This window comes from Lemur catta, chromosome 6 (genome assembly GCF_020740605.2).
Source record: "Lemur catta isolate mLemCat1 chromosome 6, mLemCat1.pri, whole genome shotgun sequence".
Taxonomy (NCBI): Eukaryota; Metazoa; Chordata; class Mammalia; order Primates; family Lemuridae; genus Lemur; species Lemur catta.
The window spans coordinates 97,227,723-97,242,571 of record NC_059133.1 but is presented as its reverse complement, the minus strand read 5'-3'; the positions used below and the strand labels follow the sequence as shown (position 1 = coordinate 97,242,571).

Sequence of the window (14,849 nt, the reverse complement as noted above, 5' to 3'; positions counted from 1 at the left end):
CCACTTAGAGGGTGAGGGTCTCCATGGGCAGCACAATCCCTTAGGGAGGTTTCTCAATCAAAGGGCCTAAGCCTGTTGAAATAAATTCCTCTCTGTGTCCTTTTCACTGTTATTCGAATGGCTCCAGGCGAACCTTTCTCACATCCTGCTCTATTTGTCGATTTTTAGAACTACTCTACTTAGTTTGGACAGACTGGGCTTTCAGGTCTGGCCGATCTCAAGCACATCCTATATTCTTTGTCCACTGACATGCACAGCGGTCAAAAGGACACAAGTGAATGCAGCTCTCCGCCCCGCGGCGACCCCCAGAGCCGAGATCCCTGACTTACGTGCAGAGGGGCCAATGCCAAAGATTGAAGACAGTTACTTACCAGTCTGTATTATGATCAAATTGTCCTTCCTAGGAAGCTCAAAGACGTGCACAGATATTCCTGCACTAACCCACATATCACCCCATCCGAGCGTCTCAGTAAATAAAGCCCACATTTCACAGATAAAAATCACCCAATAGTTACTCGCTTCCTAGAGTCCCAAAGACCAAATCCCGCAGATGCAGCTCTTGCATTCTGGCCTTCTCCCTGATCCGTCCTGCAGAGAGTACTTCCCAACCACATCCCACAGGACATACCAGTTCAATGTGTGGTTCGTACACCATGGGCAATCTGGATACTTTTTTTTTGAGACAGGGTCTCACTCTGTTGCCTGGGCTAGAGTGCCATGGCGTCAGCCTAGCTCACAGCAACCTCCAACTCCTGGGCTCAAGTGATCCTCCTGCCTCAGCCTCCCAAAGTACTAAAGTACTATGATTACAGGCATGAGCCACCACACCTGGCCCAAAAATAAACTTATTTTTAACACGAGTGGTGTGTGGACCCGGAAGGGTGGCACAGGGATGGACAACTTGGGTCTGGGGTCCATGTGGGGCAGGGTTGGGAGGTGCTGCCCAGAGAGCCTTGTCCCCATGAGAGCTGAGCTGGAACCCTAAGGCTGCTCCTGTGCCAACAGCCCCGCTTAGCACAAGGAGTGAAGATGTTTTTTATTCTTCCTTAGAATAAGGAGGCCAGTGGGTTGCTTCAGCTCTGGTGTCTGTGGGCCTCATGCCAAAGGCCCTAAGAAGTTAAAACATGCCCCCAGGGGCCCATCGGTTCTCCGTCCCCATCGTGAGCCCCAAACTCTTACCTCTGCCACAGGGCTGTGGACTGGGGTGAGCAGAAGGGCTTGCTCCTGAGGGGGCCGGACGGGGCTGGATGCTTGGGAGGGATCTGAGAAGAACAGACACAGGGACTCACCAGAGGAACCCCTTCCACGCTAGCAGGACGCCCTTCCTGTCCGCCCCAGGAAGGGTGTCATGCAGTCAGCGGCTGTCTGCAGGGGAGGGGAGGATGGTAGAGGGCCAAGCTGAGCTAGCTCCTGCACAGTCCTGAGCCTGTTCCTGGCTAATCTCTAGAAAGAACAGGTCCTCTCGGAGGCGAGAGATCCTGGAACGAGTCTCCCAGGGCGCTGTCCAGCACCCTCCTCTGCGGGTGCACTTGTCAGCTCTGCATCAGTGCTGACCTTCCTCATGGGTACAGCCTGCGCCAAAGCTTTGGGGTGCACCTGCTAGCCTTCCACGGCCCCAGACAACACAAGCAGGGGGCTGTGGGCCCAGGGCAGGCGGGAGGAGGAGAAGGCACGGAGCCACCTGCCCCCAGGGGGCCAGTGTGCGGCGAGCTCTTCTCTGCAGGGCCGGTGCCCTGTGCCACTCTGCTTGCAAGGTTCTCCCCAGGAATTCTGGAAGCTGCTTTGCCTGCTGAAAGCAGACTCACCTCTCTCTTGTCGCTTCGGCAAGGCGGGTGGCTTGTCCTCCTCATCTTCTGACACCCTCAGCTCCAGTTCCGCCTCCACCTCGGCCTGGCGCTGCAGGCGGAGCTCTGTCTCAGCATCTGATGGGATGTCGTCAGACCAGTGCTGATCTGGCGGAGGGCAGAGACAGACCTGGGTGCACATCCTGAGTGAGGCCACCCAGCTTTTCCATCTCTGCAGAGGACGGCCCAACAGCACTCTCCTGCCCCAAGCACACTGTCCTTGGCAGTGTGGTGTCTCAGAGCCTGTGGGGCTCCATTTCTTTTAAACACGGCAATGATGACATGTGACAGGCCCCGGCAGAGAGGGAAAGACTTGGTTGGGGTGTGCCGGTGGAGGGCGGGCCTGGCCTCCCGGCCCCACTGTCTGTGCTCCTGCTCCTCACCCCAGGCCCGACCTGCAGCCCAACTCTGCAGTCGAGGTCTGTGCTCCCCGGTCTCGCCTGGGCTTTCCTTCCCAATTCCCCCCAGCCCAGTCCCCGCCTCCTTCCCCCACCAACCACACGGCAATTCTGAGCACACGGCCTCCCGGTGCGTAGCTTTCAGAGGGCGTCATCAGCACTGACAGCCCTGCACAAGGCTCCAGATTTGCTCTGGATCCCAACTGCAGCTCCATGAGTGCAGGCCACACCGACTGGTGGCTTCCAGGAGGGTGACATGGGACACATTCAAGTCACCTGTGGGCAGTTCAAAGAATGAACCAGGAGACCTAATGGCTGTCTCCCCTGAGCCACCTTGCTTTTGGTTTTTAACCCAAAAAGTGTGTTGCTTTCATCTTTCCTGAGTTCCAATCACTCTGGCCCTGCCACCAGTGAGGAACAGGCGTCACCATGGGGGGAGGGGAGGTCAGGCCGTACCATCATCCAGCTCAGCACCAGTGTCCCCCGGGTCCCCATCCTCTGCTGCCTCCCCTTCTATCTCTGCTGGCTCCGAGTCCACATCTTCCTCCAGGTCATTCTCATCCAATGGGACTGTAAAGCAGAAATGTTCAAAGAAAGGAAGAAAAGGACAGACGGACAGACGGGCAGACGGGCAGACTGCCTCTGCAGGTGGGAAGGAGGTACTGTTTTCCTCGGGGCCAGAAGGAGAAGGGAGGAGCGTCAGACGGTGTGGGCGCTGGGGAGGCCCAGGCCTGTCCTGAGCTCAGGGAACTGGCCGTTCCCAACACTGGTGGGGCCATGGAAGGGGAAGAGCAGCCAAAGGCCCGGTCATTCTCCCTCTTCCTTCAAAGGCTGCTGCAAGGGCCTTACGCTGGAGGAGGGCAGAGGGGAACACTGCTTCCCTGGCCCAGCCCGGCCCGGCAGGGTGCCGCTCTCAGCCGTCAGTGCCCCCGTGCCCGCGCTGTGCTGACCGCCTCACGTGCCGGGAGCCATTTAGTCCTCATAACTCAGGCTGAGTATCCCAAATCTGAAATTCAAAATGCTCTAAAATCTGAAACTTTTTGAGCTCTGACATGATAACCCAGGTGGAAAATTCCACAGCTGACCTCATGTGATGCGTCACGGGCAAAATTCGGTTTCATGTACAAAATCGTCAGAGACATTGTATAAAATCACCTTCAAGCTACGTGGATAAGGCATAGATGAAACATAAATGAATTTCATGTTTAGATTGGGGTCCCATCCCCAAGATAACTCATTACATATATGCAAATATTCCAAAATCAAAAAAAATCTGAAACACTTCAGATCCCGAGCATTTTGGATAAGGGGTACTCAACCTGCAATACAATTAGAAGGACCATTTCTAATTCCTTCCTTTCGGTGAGAAAACTGATGCCCAGACGGTTTAGGTGACATACTTCTGCCACGTGGCCCAGTCCGGCAGGCTCAGTGGAACATTGGTGACGCCAGTGAGGGAGCAACAGACCCCGAGGGCCCGCCCCCTTCAGCTGGCAGAGGTGTGGCTGCTCTTGGGGTAATTTAGAGAAATGCTTTGTTAGAGCACTGGAGGAGGGCCTGGCGGGTATGTAAAGTTCATTCTCTGGACTCAAGAGGAGCCCTTCAGTGCTGCAGAAAGAGGCAGAGCACTCGTCAGCTTCCTCCCTCCTGAGGAGCCCGCCCCTGCACACACACCTGTGCATGCACACACCTGTGCACACGCACACACACCTGTGCACACGCACACACTCCTGTGAACACACACCTGTGCACACGCACACACACCTGTGCACACACACTTGTGCACGCACACACACATCTGTGAACACACACCTGTGCACGCGCACACACACCTGTGCACGTGCACACACACCTGTGAACACACACCTGTGCACGCGCACACACACCTGTGCACACACACACACACACCCCGTCGCCCCCGAGCTCTGCACACTCGGAACTCGCACTCACAGCTCAGAGCAAGAGAGCAGTTAAGAAAGCAACATGCACTGCCTTAGGGATGCCATGAGATTCCTGTGTCACCTGAGACTGACAGGACCCATTTGCCAGGGGACCTAAGGGCTCTTCTAGGGTTCTAAGCACAGCCAGCCTCAAATCATTCCTACAGGCTTTCATTTCAGGAAACGCATTATGCTTTGACTTGTATTAATATTTACAAGTAGGCGGAGGACAGAGGAACCAGCTGCATGGCGAGGAGGATCAGGTGGATCTCTTAAAAAGCCGGCTCAAATGGGAGCGGGCAGCCCGGGTAACAGACCCTTTCCCAGGGTGGCCTAATGCATCTGCACCCCCAGTAGCCTTAGGATGTGTGTGAGACTGAGGTCAGAGTGTAGTGACAGCAGGGACGTGACTACCTTTGGGGTGGGGTAGGCAGCAAAGGCCTGTGACCAGGAAGAGGCATTTGGAGGGTGCTCGTGATGTTGTATTTCTTGACCTGGGGTGTTAGGAAAGTTTCTGTTTCTTTAATAATTCCGTAAGCTGTATACTCATCTTTTATGCACAGCTCATAAGATGATGGCTCAAATCTAGCTTCTGGAGCACTGCATGAAACAGGTTTGGAATGGAATAGACAGGTGGCCCCAGCATAAGCTGGCAAAGTTACTGCCATGTCCCTCCTCCTAAGATACCACAGCGGCCCATGGAGTGGGCAATGCCAAGGTGCTTTCCTATGATGACGGCATTTGCTGGGGGAAATACTGGGGAAAAACTACTCAATTATTTCCACGGGTTAAAATCTTTGTGTGATAGCTTTGCTTTTGGTCACTCAAGGAAAACAGTGCATCAAATGCCAGGAGGCACAAATAAAAGCCCTACCAAAATCACCAATCTCCTCTGGGCCCCTCCTCAAATCTGAGCTTTCTATTTGGGCACTGAATCCATCACTGCACCACACCATTTCTGAGAAGGCTGCTGGGATCAAAGCCCCGGTGGGAACAGAACCTGGCCCGTCCTGCGGAGAGCCCTGTGCCCGCTGCGTCTGCCTGAACAACTCCGAGTGTCTGGGCAGTGAGACGGCAACTTTACGCCCTCGCTGGTGAGTGAACTGGAAGCCAGTACCCAGGAGACCCCACACAGCCCCCACTCTGGCAGAGTCCAAGGCACGCCTGAAGCAGCCTGATTCAGGCCTGCGCCCCGGTCCTTCGCATAGTTCCCCGACTGAGAGTTTCCACTAAGAAGCGTCTGCGGTAGAGTCAGAAGGGTAAGAAGTCTACACTCTGTGGCAGTACCTTGAAAGGAACAATTGTCAGGTACATCAAAAAACAAACAAGTGAGAAACATCATTGCAGCAGCAGGTGTTGAAAGAGACGCAGCTTGAGGATGGAACTGGGGTTAAATCCAGGTTAAGATGGAGCGTGGGGTGCTAGAAGCTGCCACACAAGTTGAAGAGCCACACGCCATGGAAGCCGGGAGTCGCTGACATACTTAGCTCTTGGTTCCTTTTAGTCCTTGTAGCGTAGCCTTTCCCCTACGCTCGGGACGCCTGCTAACCGGGGGGGGGGGGGGGGGGGTGGGGGGGGGTGGCAGTTTCTGCTCACAGAACTAACGGCTCAGCGAGGCTCTCTCTCTACTCACAGCTGCGTGAGGCACCCCCTTGCGAGTCCCTGTCTATTCTCCCTGCTGCTGCTGGGGACAAAGGGACAGGCTGGTACAGGTCCACCAGCTCTAATCTGCCCGTCCCAGAAGCAATCACCCCGACGGTGTGCTCAGCTGGGGGTGACACTGCCCCTCCATGAGCAGGGTTTGGTGATGTGTGGAGGGACTTTGTTGTTGTCCTGACAGGGGTGAGGGAGGCTGCACTAACATTCCAAGGGCGGAGGCCAAGGATGTTAAGCCTCCTGCGAGGGAAAGAACCGTCCAACCCAAAACGCCAGTGGCCACTCATTGAGAAACACATTTCCAGAAAAATTCAGGGAGGACAGGTCAGCTTTCTCATCTCTCTTTTGGCCTCAGTGCTCAAAGAGATGCCTGTACCTCAGTCTGGAGAGCCTGTCCCTCCACTTCAGCTGAACGATACCCACCAACCCTCCACTCTCCCTCTGCACTGATCACTTCTCCATAAATATCCCCTGAGCTTGGACTGCTTCCTTCTCTGATACTTTGGTAGGTTTGTGGAGTATCCTCTGATTCCTCGACTTTCACACTCACTCGCTACCCAATTTAATTTCAATAGACGTCAAACCTCCGTGCTAAAATGTCCCTTCAGCTTTGGCCTTTCCCCCAGCTTCTATTAATGACAAACTTCTGCCTCTGTCCTGCCTACACCACTGCTTCCCTCCGAGCGGCCCTGAGGGTGTGGGGTGCGCATCTGGCCCATGCAAGAGCGGCTGCCTGGGTGAGGCATGCACGCGCCCCCGCCCGCTTCTGGCCGCCCTGGCATGCACTAGTGACAGGCCCAGGGTTCTAGTGTTAAGGTACCAGCACAGCTGCCTAGAGAGAGAGGTTATGGTGAGGGGAGAGAGCAAACATCACCAGACTACCTCCGGAGACCGTCTCCAGCCAGGCCTGCACTGCTGCGCGGCGTACGGAGGGAAGGTCGGGCACTGAATTTAAAACAGACGACAAACACACAGTTACACAGCAATCAGCATTCCCGACGAGGAGAGCTGAGGTCATCCCTAAAGTCCAACACAGAAGAGAAACCAAGACGATGTTACAAGAGGCCCGTCCAGCACTGGTGAGGGGCAACAGCGTGTAGTTAGCCTGTGTGGAAGGTGTCCAGGGCGAAGAGAGAAGAGAGAACCCGGCGGGGCCGGGGTCGGTGCAGAGCTGCAGGGCTCTTCCAAGTCCGCAGCAGTGCGACATCTCTGGTCAGCACAGTCTCTCTCATCAACCTCTGCAGAGCTGCTCGGTGTCCACAGGGCCGCACAAGCCAGTCACAGAGGCTGGTCTTGCCTGTGGTGAAGATCTGGGGCTGGGGAGGATTGAACGTCCCGTTAAAGGCTAAGTTCCACGACAGCAGGAGCCTCCCCTTTTGTGAGCTCAGAGCCCTGCGGGGTGCACGGCCATGGCTGGTGCTGAGTGAAAACATGAAGATGAGTACGAGGGAGGCAGGGGTCTGTGAGCCCGAGGGTCGCCGGGGAGGATGGCAACGGCAGCCACCACGTCCCTCGACAGTCTCCATTTTTCCTCTTACTGCTATTCCTTTATTAAAAGAAGCCGGAATAAGGCACATCTTCACTCTGTTGTGCAACACAGATCACTGCACCCACTGGAGCTGGGAATTATGCTGGCTACTGTAGAGGCCTCCTCCATGTAAATTTCTTCCTAAAAATTCATCTCACCTCAAAACGTGCTCTCCCTGCTTCCTGCCAACGCACATTCACACCCAGGCACACTCCATGAGGAAAGCACCAGAACACCTTACAAAGTGGGGAAAGAGTAACCCTGCCTGGAAATGTGGGACAAAGAAAGCAAATTCTTGGTTTCCCAAGGCCAGGCTCACTGTAGTATTTTGCATCAACGGAGAAAGCGCCCACAACCTCTTAATCCATAGAGAACTTTACATATCCTCGAATGACAGTCCAAGGCAGTTGTCACGATTAACATCAGGACAATGAAATATTCTGCTGGCTCCTACTTTTGATTAAACTGATGGCCATGGCCCTAACAGAAAGGTCGTTTGCAGCAGCTGGAGGGGAGACAGGGGCTGGAGGTGCTCAGAGGTGCTCTGGGACCTCGGATGCGCAAGCAGTTACCTCTAGAAGTAGAGGACTCAGAGGTCGGTACCATTCTCTCCTCCTCCTCTTTCTCACGAATATGTGTCCAGTGCACATCAGCCTGGATCTCCAAGGGATCCGCTGGGTTTATGATCTGCTGTAGCCTCTGGTTCCCGGCTAGTGTACCAGGTTCAAGGGGTGGAGGAGATGAAGGGGAGGAAGGAGGGAGAAAATCAACAGTCAAGGGAAGGAGGGAATGAAACAGCACAGGAAAGGAAACAGAAAGAAAAGTCACAGCATTGGCCAGGATCAGTATGAATCAGAAAGAGGTAAACACTGAGAGCACATGCGTGGGCACACACGCACACACACGCGAACCGTTTCTACTCATTCGATTAGATTAAGTCATTTCAAGTCTGGCATGTACTATTACTTTCTAAGAAGAGAATCACACATTCCAACCCAAAATACAGAGAGAACTTTTCTGATGTTCTTTTCATCTTAAACTGCATGTGAGGGCCCCCATGCCAAACTGGGAAAAGAGAGCAGATTACAAGTGGCTTCTGCAGGACCAGCCCTCCAGGGGTCATGAGGACTCAGCTCTGTCACCTAGCACAGTGAGGCCCCAAAGATGCACCGTTCATGCCCTTTCTGCTGGTCACATAGCAAGGTGCTTACCTCTGCCTGCCAAGCTGGCTGCTTCTCCTTTGAGATTTAAGCCAAGCAACAAGGGAGAGGCCGGAGGGGACTGTGTTGCTCTGTCGTGAGCCAGCAACTCACACAGGACAGAGTGTGCTTTGTTGGTACTTCAGCTTTTATCTTCTGCAGCTAGAGCTGCTTTGACAGAGAAAAAGTCCCCTCCCCTAAGGGGCCTTGTGCTGCACGCTGGGTCTGTGGCAAGGCCACGGGGTTGTGCAGACGATGGCTGGGACAGCAAACAGAACTCTGTCCTGTACATTCTCGAAGCTCTGGGAGTTCATGGGTAGGAACAAGACCAATACCTCTCTGCTTTTTCTGAGGTCAAAGCCCTTTTCCTTGGAATTCCATTGAGTGCCCCGCTGATCCCCTCTGGACACAAGACCTGGCTTCTCAGCTCAGAGAAAACTTACCCATGGCCCTTTAGATTATTCTTGCTGTCAGAGCCCAAGGAGTATGCAGCCCTGCCCTGTGGATCCCTTTGGTTAGTGCTTGGATCATGCCACACAGATGAGTTAAGATAAAGTGACAGCTAGCAACCTGTAGGGAGGGGGCTGTTCAGGCAGCAAGAGCAGGTGCCACCTGCCCTGAAGAGGACTGGGACTCCTGCCAGGGGCCAGCTTCCATCTGGGAATGTACATCACGCCTCCTCTCAGCAGTCTCCCCGGACAATCTGGCCTTGGCTTTAGTCACTATAACCACAAACTCTTAACTATAAGCAACAGGGAATGTGATATGGGCAGAAATTGCCAATAAGACCACCAAATGTGGATGCTTGCACTATGCTCTCTTGTATGTGGGGTATTTAGCGCCTCTTGTACTCCCTTACTGAAGCTACTAGTCTCTATATATTCATGGACTTTTCCTAAGGTCTATTTGCCTTTATGGTGCTGGATGGGGCTGAATGGCAGCAAAGGTTTAGATATCTTTGGACTGAGGAAGGTAAAGCAAAGAGAAAAATGCAGGAGCTCTTTCCCTTCTGAGCAACAAAGGGAAGACAGCAATTCTTCTACCTGAGCATGTTTTCTCCCTGATAATACTAGCCTTGGGGGCTTATCAACAGTACAAAGCCAGCATTTCCTCCTTTCTCAGAGAAATGTTAAAGCCTCCTGTGGTGGGGGGATGAGATTTTCTGCATAGAGAAGATGCTGAGTCTTAACTGGAAGAGGGGAACTTGCAGCAAAACATACATGGACACAGATGGGAGTCTCGAGTCTGGAGTCTCGTCTGACTTCCTCCTGCGTCTCTCTCGACTCCCATGCTACCCTGCAGGCGACTCCCTGTGCAGGGGGCCCAGGGCTGGGGGCCCAGCGAAACGTGTGCAAAGCCTGGCACTGCAGGCCTGTCCTGGGAACCCTGCTCTGGGGGGCGAACTCTGGATGGCTAATAGGGAGCCGGGGTACAGGTGGGCAAGGGGGCAGCGTGGGTACCTTTACGTGTACGTCTCTCTTCCTCTGAGAGACGCTGGAGCCACTGGCCTTGCAGGAGTTCTTTGTCCCGGGGGCAGTACTCCCCTTCTACAGCAGGGGGAGCCAGACACCCACCACAGCGTCAAGCATCCCGCAGGGTAATGGAGAGAAACGGAAATGAGGGAGGAAAGAGAAGAGAGTCATCTTCAGCCGCAGGGCAACGGCGTCCTGCCCCTGCCTAGGTGGCACTGAAGGCCGCTGCCCAAAAGACACTGCAGGCTAGGACCACAGGCTCCCGCCCGGGAACTTCCAGAGTCTGGCTGCATCTGTCAGCACGCATTTCTCTAGTTAAAGCCCATTTCCGACAAGTCCAGAAAATGAAGTCTGTGTGAACTGCTGGGCTAACGCTCCTGAAAAGGGAACAAGCTCTGACCCTAAGCTGTGTCGGGGCTACAAGCCACTGAGCGTTAATCATCAGATGGCAATAATGATGTCTGGAATAACGCACACAAAATACCTTTCCCCCGGATGAGCTGTGAGCGTGCTCACCCCTCTGACTAGCAGGGACGTGGGAGCCACTCCGGGCCTGCCAGGGTCTGCGGACAGGAGGACTCGAGGCTCCGGCACAGGCCCTGGGCCTGCCGCCTGCTCGCGCAGACCTTACTCATTTCTCATAAACAGACTGAGCAGGAAGGGGCAGGCTGCCCAGTGCCGCCTTGTGGGTCCTGCCCCAGCCTCCCTCCACCTGCAGGAGAACAAGAAGAGCAGCTCCTTAGTGGTCTGAGGAAATGCTCTGACCCTAACCATTCACACCGACACAAGGGTGTGTTTCCCTCTTGCCCAACCTGCCTCAGCAGGGCCTGTGTCCCAGAGCCACACACTCTAGGGGCCCAGCCCAGGAATGTGAGCCGTGTCGGGAAGGGCTTGGGCCTTGCCCAAGAAAACAGACCCTGGGATGGGACTGGGCAGCAAGCACACTAAATTCCAGGAAAAGCAGAGATAAGCACGGGAACAGTGGAGCAGTTAGTCGGTGCCAGCTCCACGGGGCCTGGGGCTGTCCAGGATCTAATCTGCTTCTCTGGCACCGCTGGGAGGCTTTGGTGCTCAGAAATAAAGGCCATGTCCTTCCTGTTCACTTCCTGCCTGTCCACAGGGGAATCGGGTCTCTGCCTATCCTGGTTCCTTCCGCGTCACCCACCAGACTCTGCACAACCAGACAGGGAAAGAACGGCCCTCTCTTTACACAGTCAAGAAGAGGAGGCCCCACAAGTCCTTCCTCATCACTGAAGGTCACACAAAGCTAGAGATAGGAACAGAATTGAAACATTTCGAGTCCAAGGCAAGAGAATATTTCAGAACCAACCAGAGTAACTGGATACCGAGACTACGACGCTCCCTTCCAGGACACTGGCCCACAGTGTTACTCTGGGTGTCATGGACTGAACCCCGTCCAGTGGGCACCTAGGCAGCCTCCCACATCCAACACTAGGAACCAGGGAATCCTCTAGAAAGCTCAATTTCTTTTCTTTCTTAAAATAAACTTCTTTAACTGAAACTAAACGGAAAAAGGAAAAAACGAGGAGACAAAAACGAGTGACCTAATTCAGATGGAGTCCTTAGACTGGCCCTCTGCCTTCCACATCCAATTTCTAATGAAAGTGTCCACAGGGGACACCATTCCCACTGTCGATGGCCAGACACCACGGTGTCCTCTCCTCCGCCCCCATATCTCAGGTCAGGAGGAAGCGTCCCCAGGCTCTGGGAGGCACATCTATGTGACGTCAGCCTCAGAAACCTCACACGTGCACACATGGAATGGATCACTGTGGGGATGGGGTCAGGGTTAGGAGAAGAGATTTTTTTCCCTGACCTTCACTGGACTCTTCCTCCTCGTCATATTCTTCCTCCTCCTCTTCTTCATACTCCTCCTCCTCTTCTTCCTCCTCCTCCTCTTCGTTCCCAGGCCCAAAGCTTTTGGAGGCCTCGAGCTCCTCTTCGCTCTTCCCTTTCAGAAGAGCATGGATCCTCACGGCCTCCTTCCAAGGGACGCCGCCCAGGTCAGAGGGGGGCAGCCGCGGCCCCTCCTCCTCCTCCTCCTCCTCCTCGTCCTCCTCCTCCTCCATGTCAGACTCGGAACTGCTGTGAGGAAATAACCATGCACCAGAGTAAGAAGGGGAAAGTTAGGAGTCACAGTCAGAGTCGACGTGTCTCAAAGCACCTGCTGAGCAGGAAGGGGCCAGCACCTTTCCCCGACCACGGAGGGCTGGGAGAGGAGAGAGTGCGGCTTCCAGGGTGGCCAGGAGACACTCGTCCAGGTATAACCACCTGCACAAACCCGCCTAGGAGACAGCCTCGCCTGGGGGGGCGCTTCTGTCCAGCAAATGCCAAGATCACTGGGCCAAGTTTCACAGAGGGCCTTGCAGGCACGAGTAGAGGCAGTGGACTCACTCTGAAATAAACTTAGGACCCCGGGAATTGAGAAAGAAGAGAAAGTCTTTCGTCCTGACAGGAGGGGAACCTGTGGCCTTTTGGATCCTTGAGTGTGGCCTTTTGACTGAATCCAAATTTTACAGAACAAATCCTTTTAATAAAGGGATTTGTTCTGTGAAGTTTGGATTTGGTCGAGGGGGTCACACGTGGGGATCTGGAGGGACACATGTGGCCGTGAAGCTGCAGGTCCCCCACGCTGAGTGGTGCGTCAGATGCCTCTCGTGAGACCTGGGCTGTGCGGGGAAGGAGCACGCGTGGCCCGGACGGAGCTGGCTCTCAGGGTCCGCGTGCCGGCAGGGGTGGAGAGGCAGCGGCAGGTTCAACTTCCCTGTGCTCCCTCAGACCCCACGAAGGGCCAGTCCCTGAGCTGGATGCTGGGAACACACAGGGAGGTGGCAGCAACGGCAATGGCCACTGCTAAACTACAGGAGAGACGAGAGGGACGGGCAGAGACAAACAGCCCGACCCCCGGGCTCCCCTGCCGCCTGCCCGCGGCACTGTCCCCGCTGCTGCCCAGCACAGGCTGGCTCAGCTAGAGAAGGACACAGCACCGCGTGGGAACACGCCTGGCGCGACTCACGCAAGCCCAGACCATGGCTCTCCACTCTCTAGGACGCCCTCCTGGAGCATTGACATCCTACTCCCCTGCCCCGCAGGGGTAGTACGTGCACAGAACGGGGTCTCTGCAGTGCCATGGGGTGCCAGTGCAGGCAAAAAACCCCAATCATCGTTGCACAAGTGGGGAAGTTTCCTATCTCATGGTCGGATAATTCCCAGAGAGTCACTTTCAGAAGAGGCCTCACCCTCAGTGAGAAGCGTGTACTGGACTGGGCTGGAGGAAATCTGGCTTTTGCCATAAAGCAATGGCCCGACCTCTGGCACAACGGAGCCCCAAGCCCCAGAAGCACTGGGTGGAGAGGTGGCGTCCAGCCCTGACTTGCTCCAACGGTGAGGTCCTCTCTCTGCCAGGGTGGGCGTGCTCACAGCCTGCTGCGTGTGACAGGGCGAGCCAGTGGACAGTGATGGGGACAACGGCATCCAGGATTAGTGCTGTTAGTGCCGTGTGGCAAAGAATCTCACCTTGCCCAGGGAAAGCCTGCCCTTTGTCCTTGGCTCAGGGAGGGAAGCTCTAAATCCCTGGGATGCCCTGCCTGAGGGTGCTATCATTGTTTGCCTGGAGGCCTCAGGTCCTGGTGGATAGTCTAAAATGTGATTTAGGGTGAGGGCTTGGGGTCACACAGTATCAGCTGATCTGGAGACTGAGATCAGCCATGTGGGCAACCTGGTGACCAATCAATCATTGCCTACATAATAAAAACTGAACACTGAGCCTTGGGCTAGCGGTACGCCTTGTATGTTGTCACACATGGACACCAAGGAAAGTAATGCTGTCCTTCCCCCACGGGGAGGGGCAGTGGAAGCTCCAAGTCTGCTACTTTTCGGACTCCACCCTATGCATTTCTTTCCTTGGCTGATTTAAATCTGTATCCCTTTGCTGCAATAAACTGTAAATAACTGTAAATATAACAGCTTTCAGTGAGCTCTGAGTCCTTGTAGCAAATTATCAAACCTGAGGGTGGTTCCAGGAAACGCTGGCATTGGCAGTTGGTGCCAGAAGTCGGGCAGGCTCGTGGGCTGCACTCCCCCTTCTCGGCTAACTCCTCCTGGCACCACACCAGCTCTGCTGCTCACTGGTGGTGGCACTCCGAGTTGATTATTTATGCTCTCAGAGCCTCAGTTTCCTCTTCAGGAAGGAGAGGATGTTGACAACTGCCTCGCAGGCATGTTGTGAAGACGAGGGGTTATTATTTTCGTCATGCCTGTGTTACACTCTGGGACTCTAGTCATTTGCTGCTTTCTCCACTCATTTACACAGCCGTTCATTCATTCAGGGAACATTCCTGAGCACCTACTGAAGCTCAGCCGGGGGACACAGAGCTGGCTTCTTACCACAAGCTCAGCTCAGTGCATTCTGCTTTACTTGTTCACTCACCCACATAAAATTCACGAGTGTCTTCTACTTACGATGTGGTTGCTGGACACTGCAGGGAATACACAGGTGACACAGAAAAGACCCTTCCTCTGAAGGGAGAGGAGACGCACACACACCATGAAAAAGGAAGGCGGGATATGCCCATGCCGTGGTGGAGGGCCGAGAGGTGCAGTTAAAAGTGGGTGAACGCTGGAATTTGGGCCATGGAAAGCTTGGCATCTAGAGTTTGATTCTTTCTCAGTATTTCTTTTACTGGTATTATTTTTGCCTTACCTTTGTGTTTTCATTAAATTACTTTCTTATTAATAACATGTAACCCAGCGCGTGTCATTTAACACTGTTCAAACATGAAATAAGGATAA

The 14,849-nt window shown here is 54.3% G+C and overlaps 1 protein-coding gene across 13 annotated transcripts in view; it reads right to left on the bottom strand.

Annotated features, from left to right (window-relative positions):
* Positions 1 to 14,849, bottom strand: part of MICAL3 (microtubule associated monooxygenase, calponin and LIM domain containing 3) — a 187,810-nt gene that overhangs the window by 29,365 nt on the left and 143,596 nt on the right. For 10 of the 13 annotated variants that reach the window (XM_045554604.1, XM_045554602.1, XM_045554607.1 and 7 more), the window contains 5 exons: positions 11,875 to 12,143; positions 6,721 to 6,783; positions 2,699 to 2,812; positions 1,806 to 1,952; positions 1,180 to 1,262 (listed from right to left, as the gene is read on the bottom strand). In XM_045554604.1, coding sequence (XP_045410560.1) covers positions 1,180 to 1,262; positions 1,806 to 1,952; positions 2,699 to 2,812; positions 6,721 to 6,783; positions 11,875 to 12,143 — 676 coding nt within the window. The remainder of the gene's footprint in view (positions 1 to 1,179; positions 1,263 to 1,805; positions 1,953 to 2,698; positions 2,813 to 6,720; positions 6,784 to 11,874; positions 12,144 to 14,849) is intronic. The other 3 variants (XM_045554603.1, XM_045554606.1, XM_045554610.1) reach the window with 3 other exon arrangements.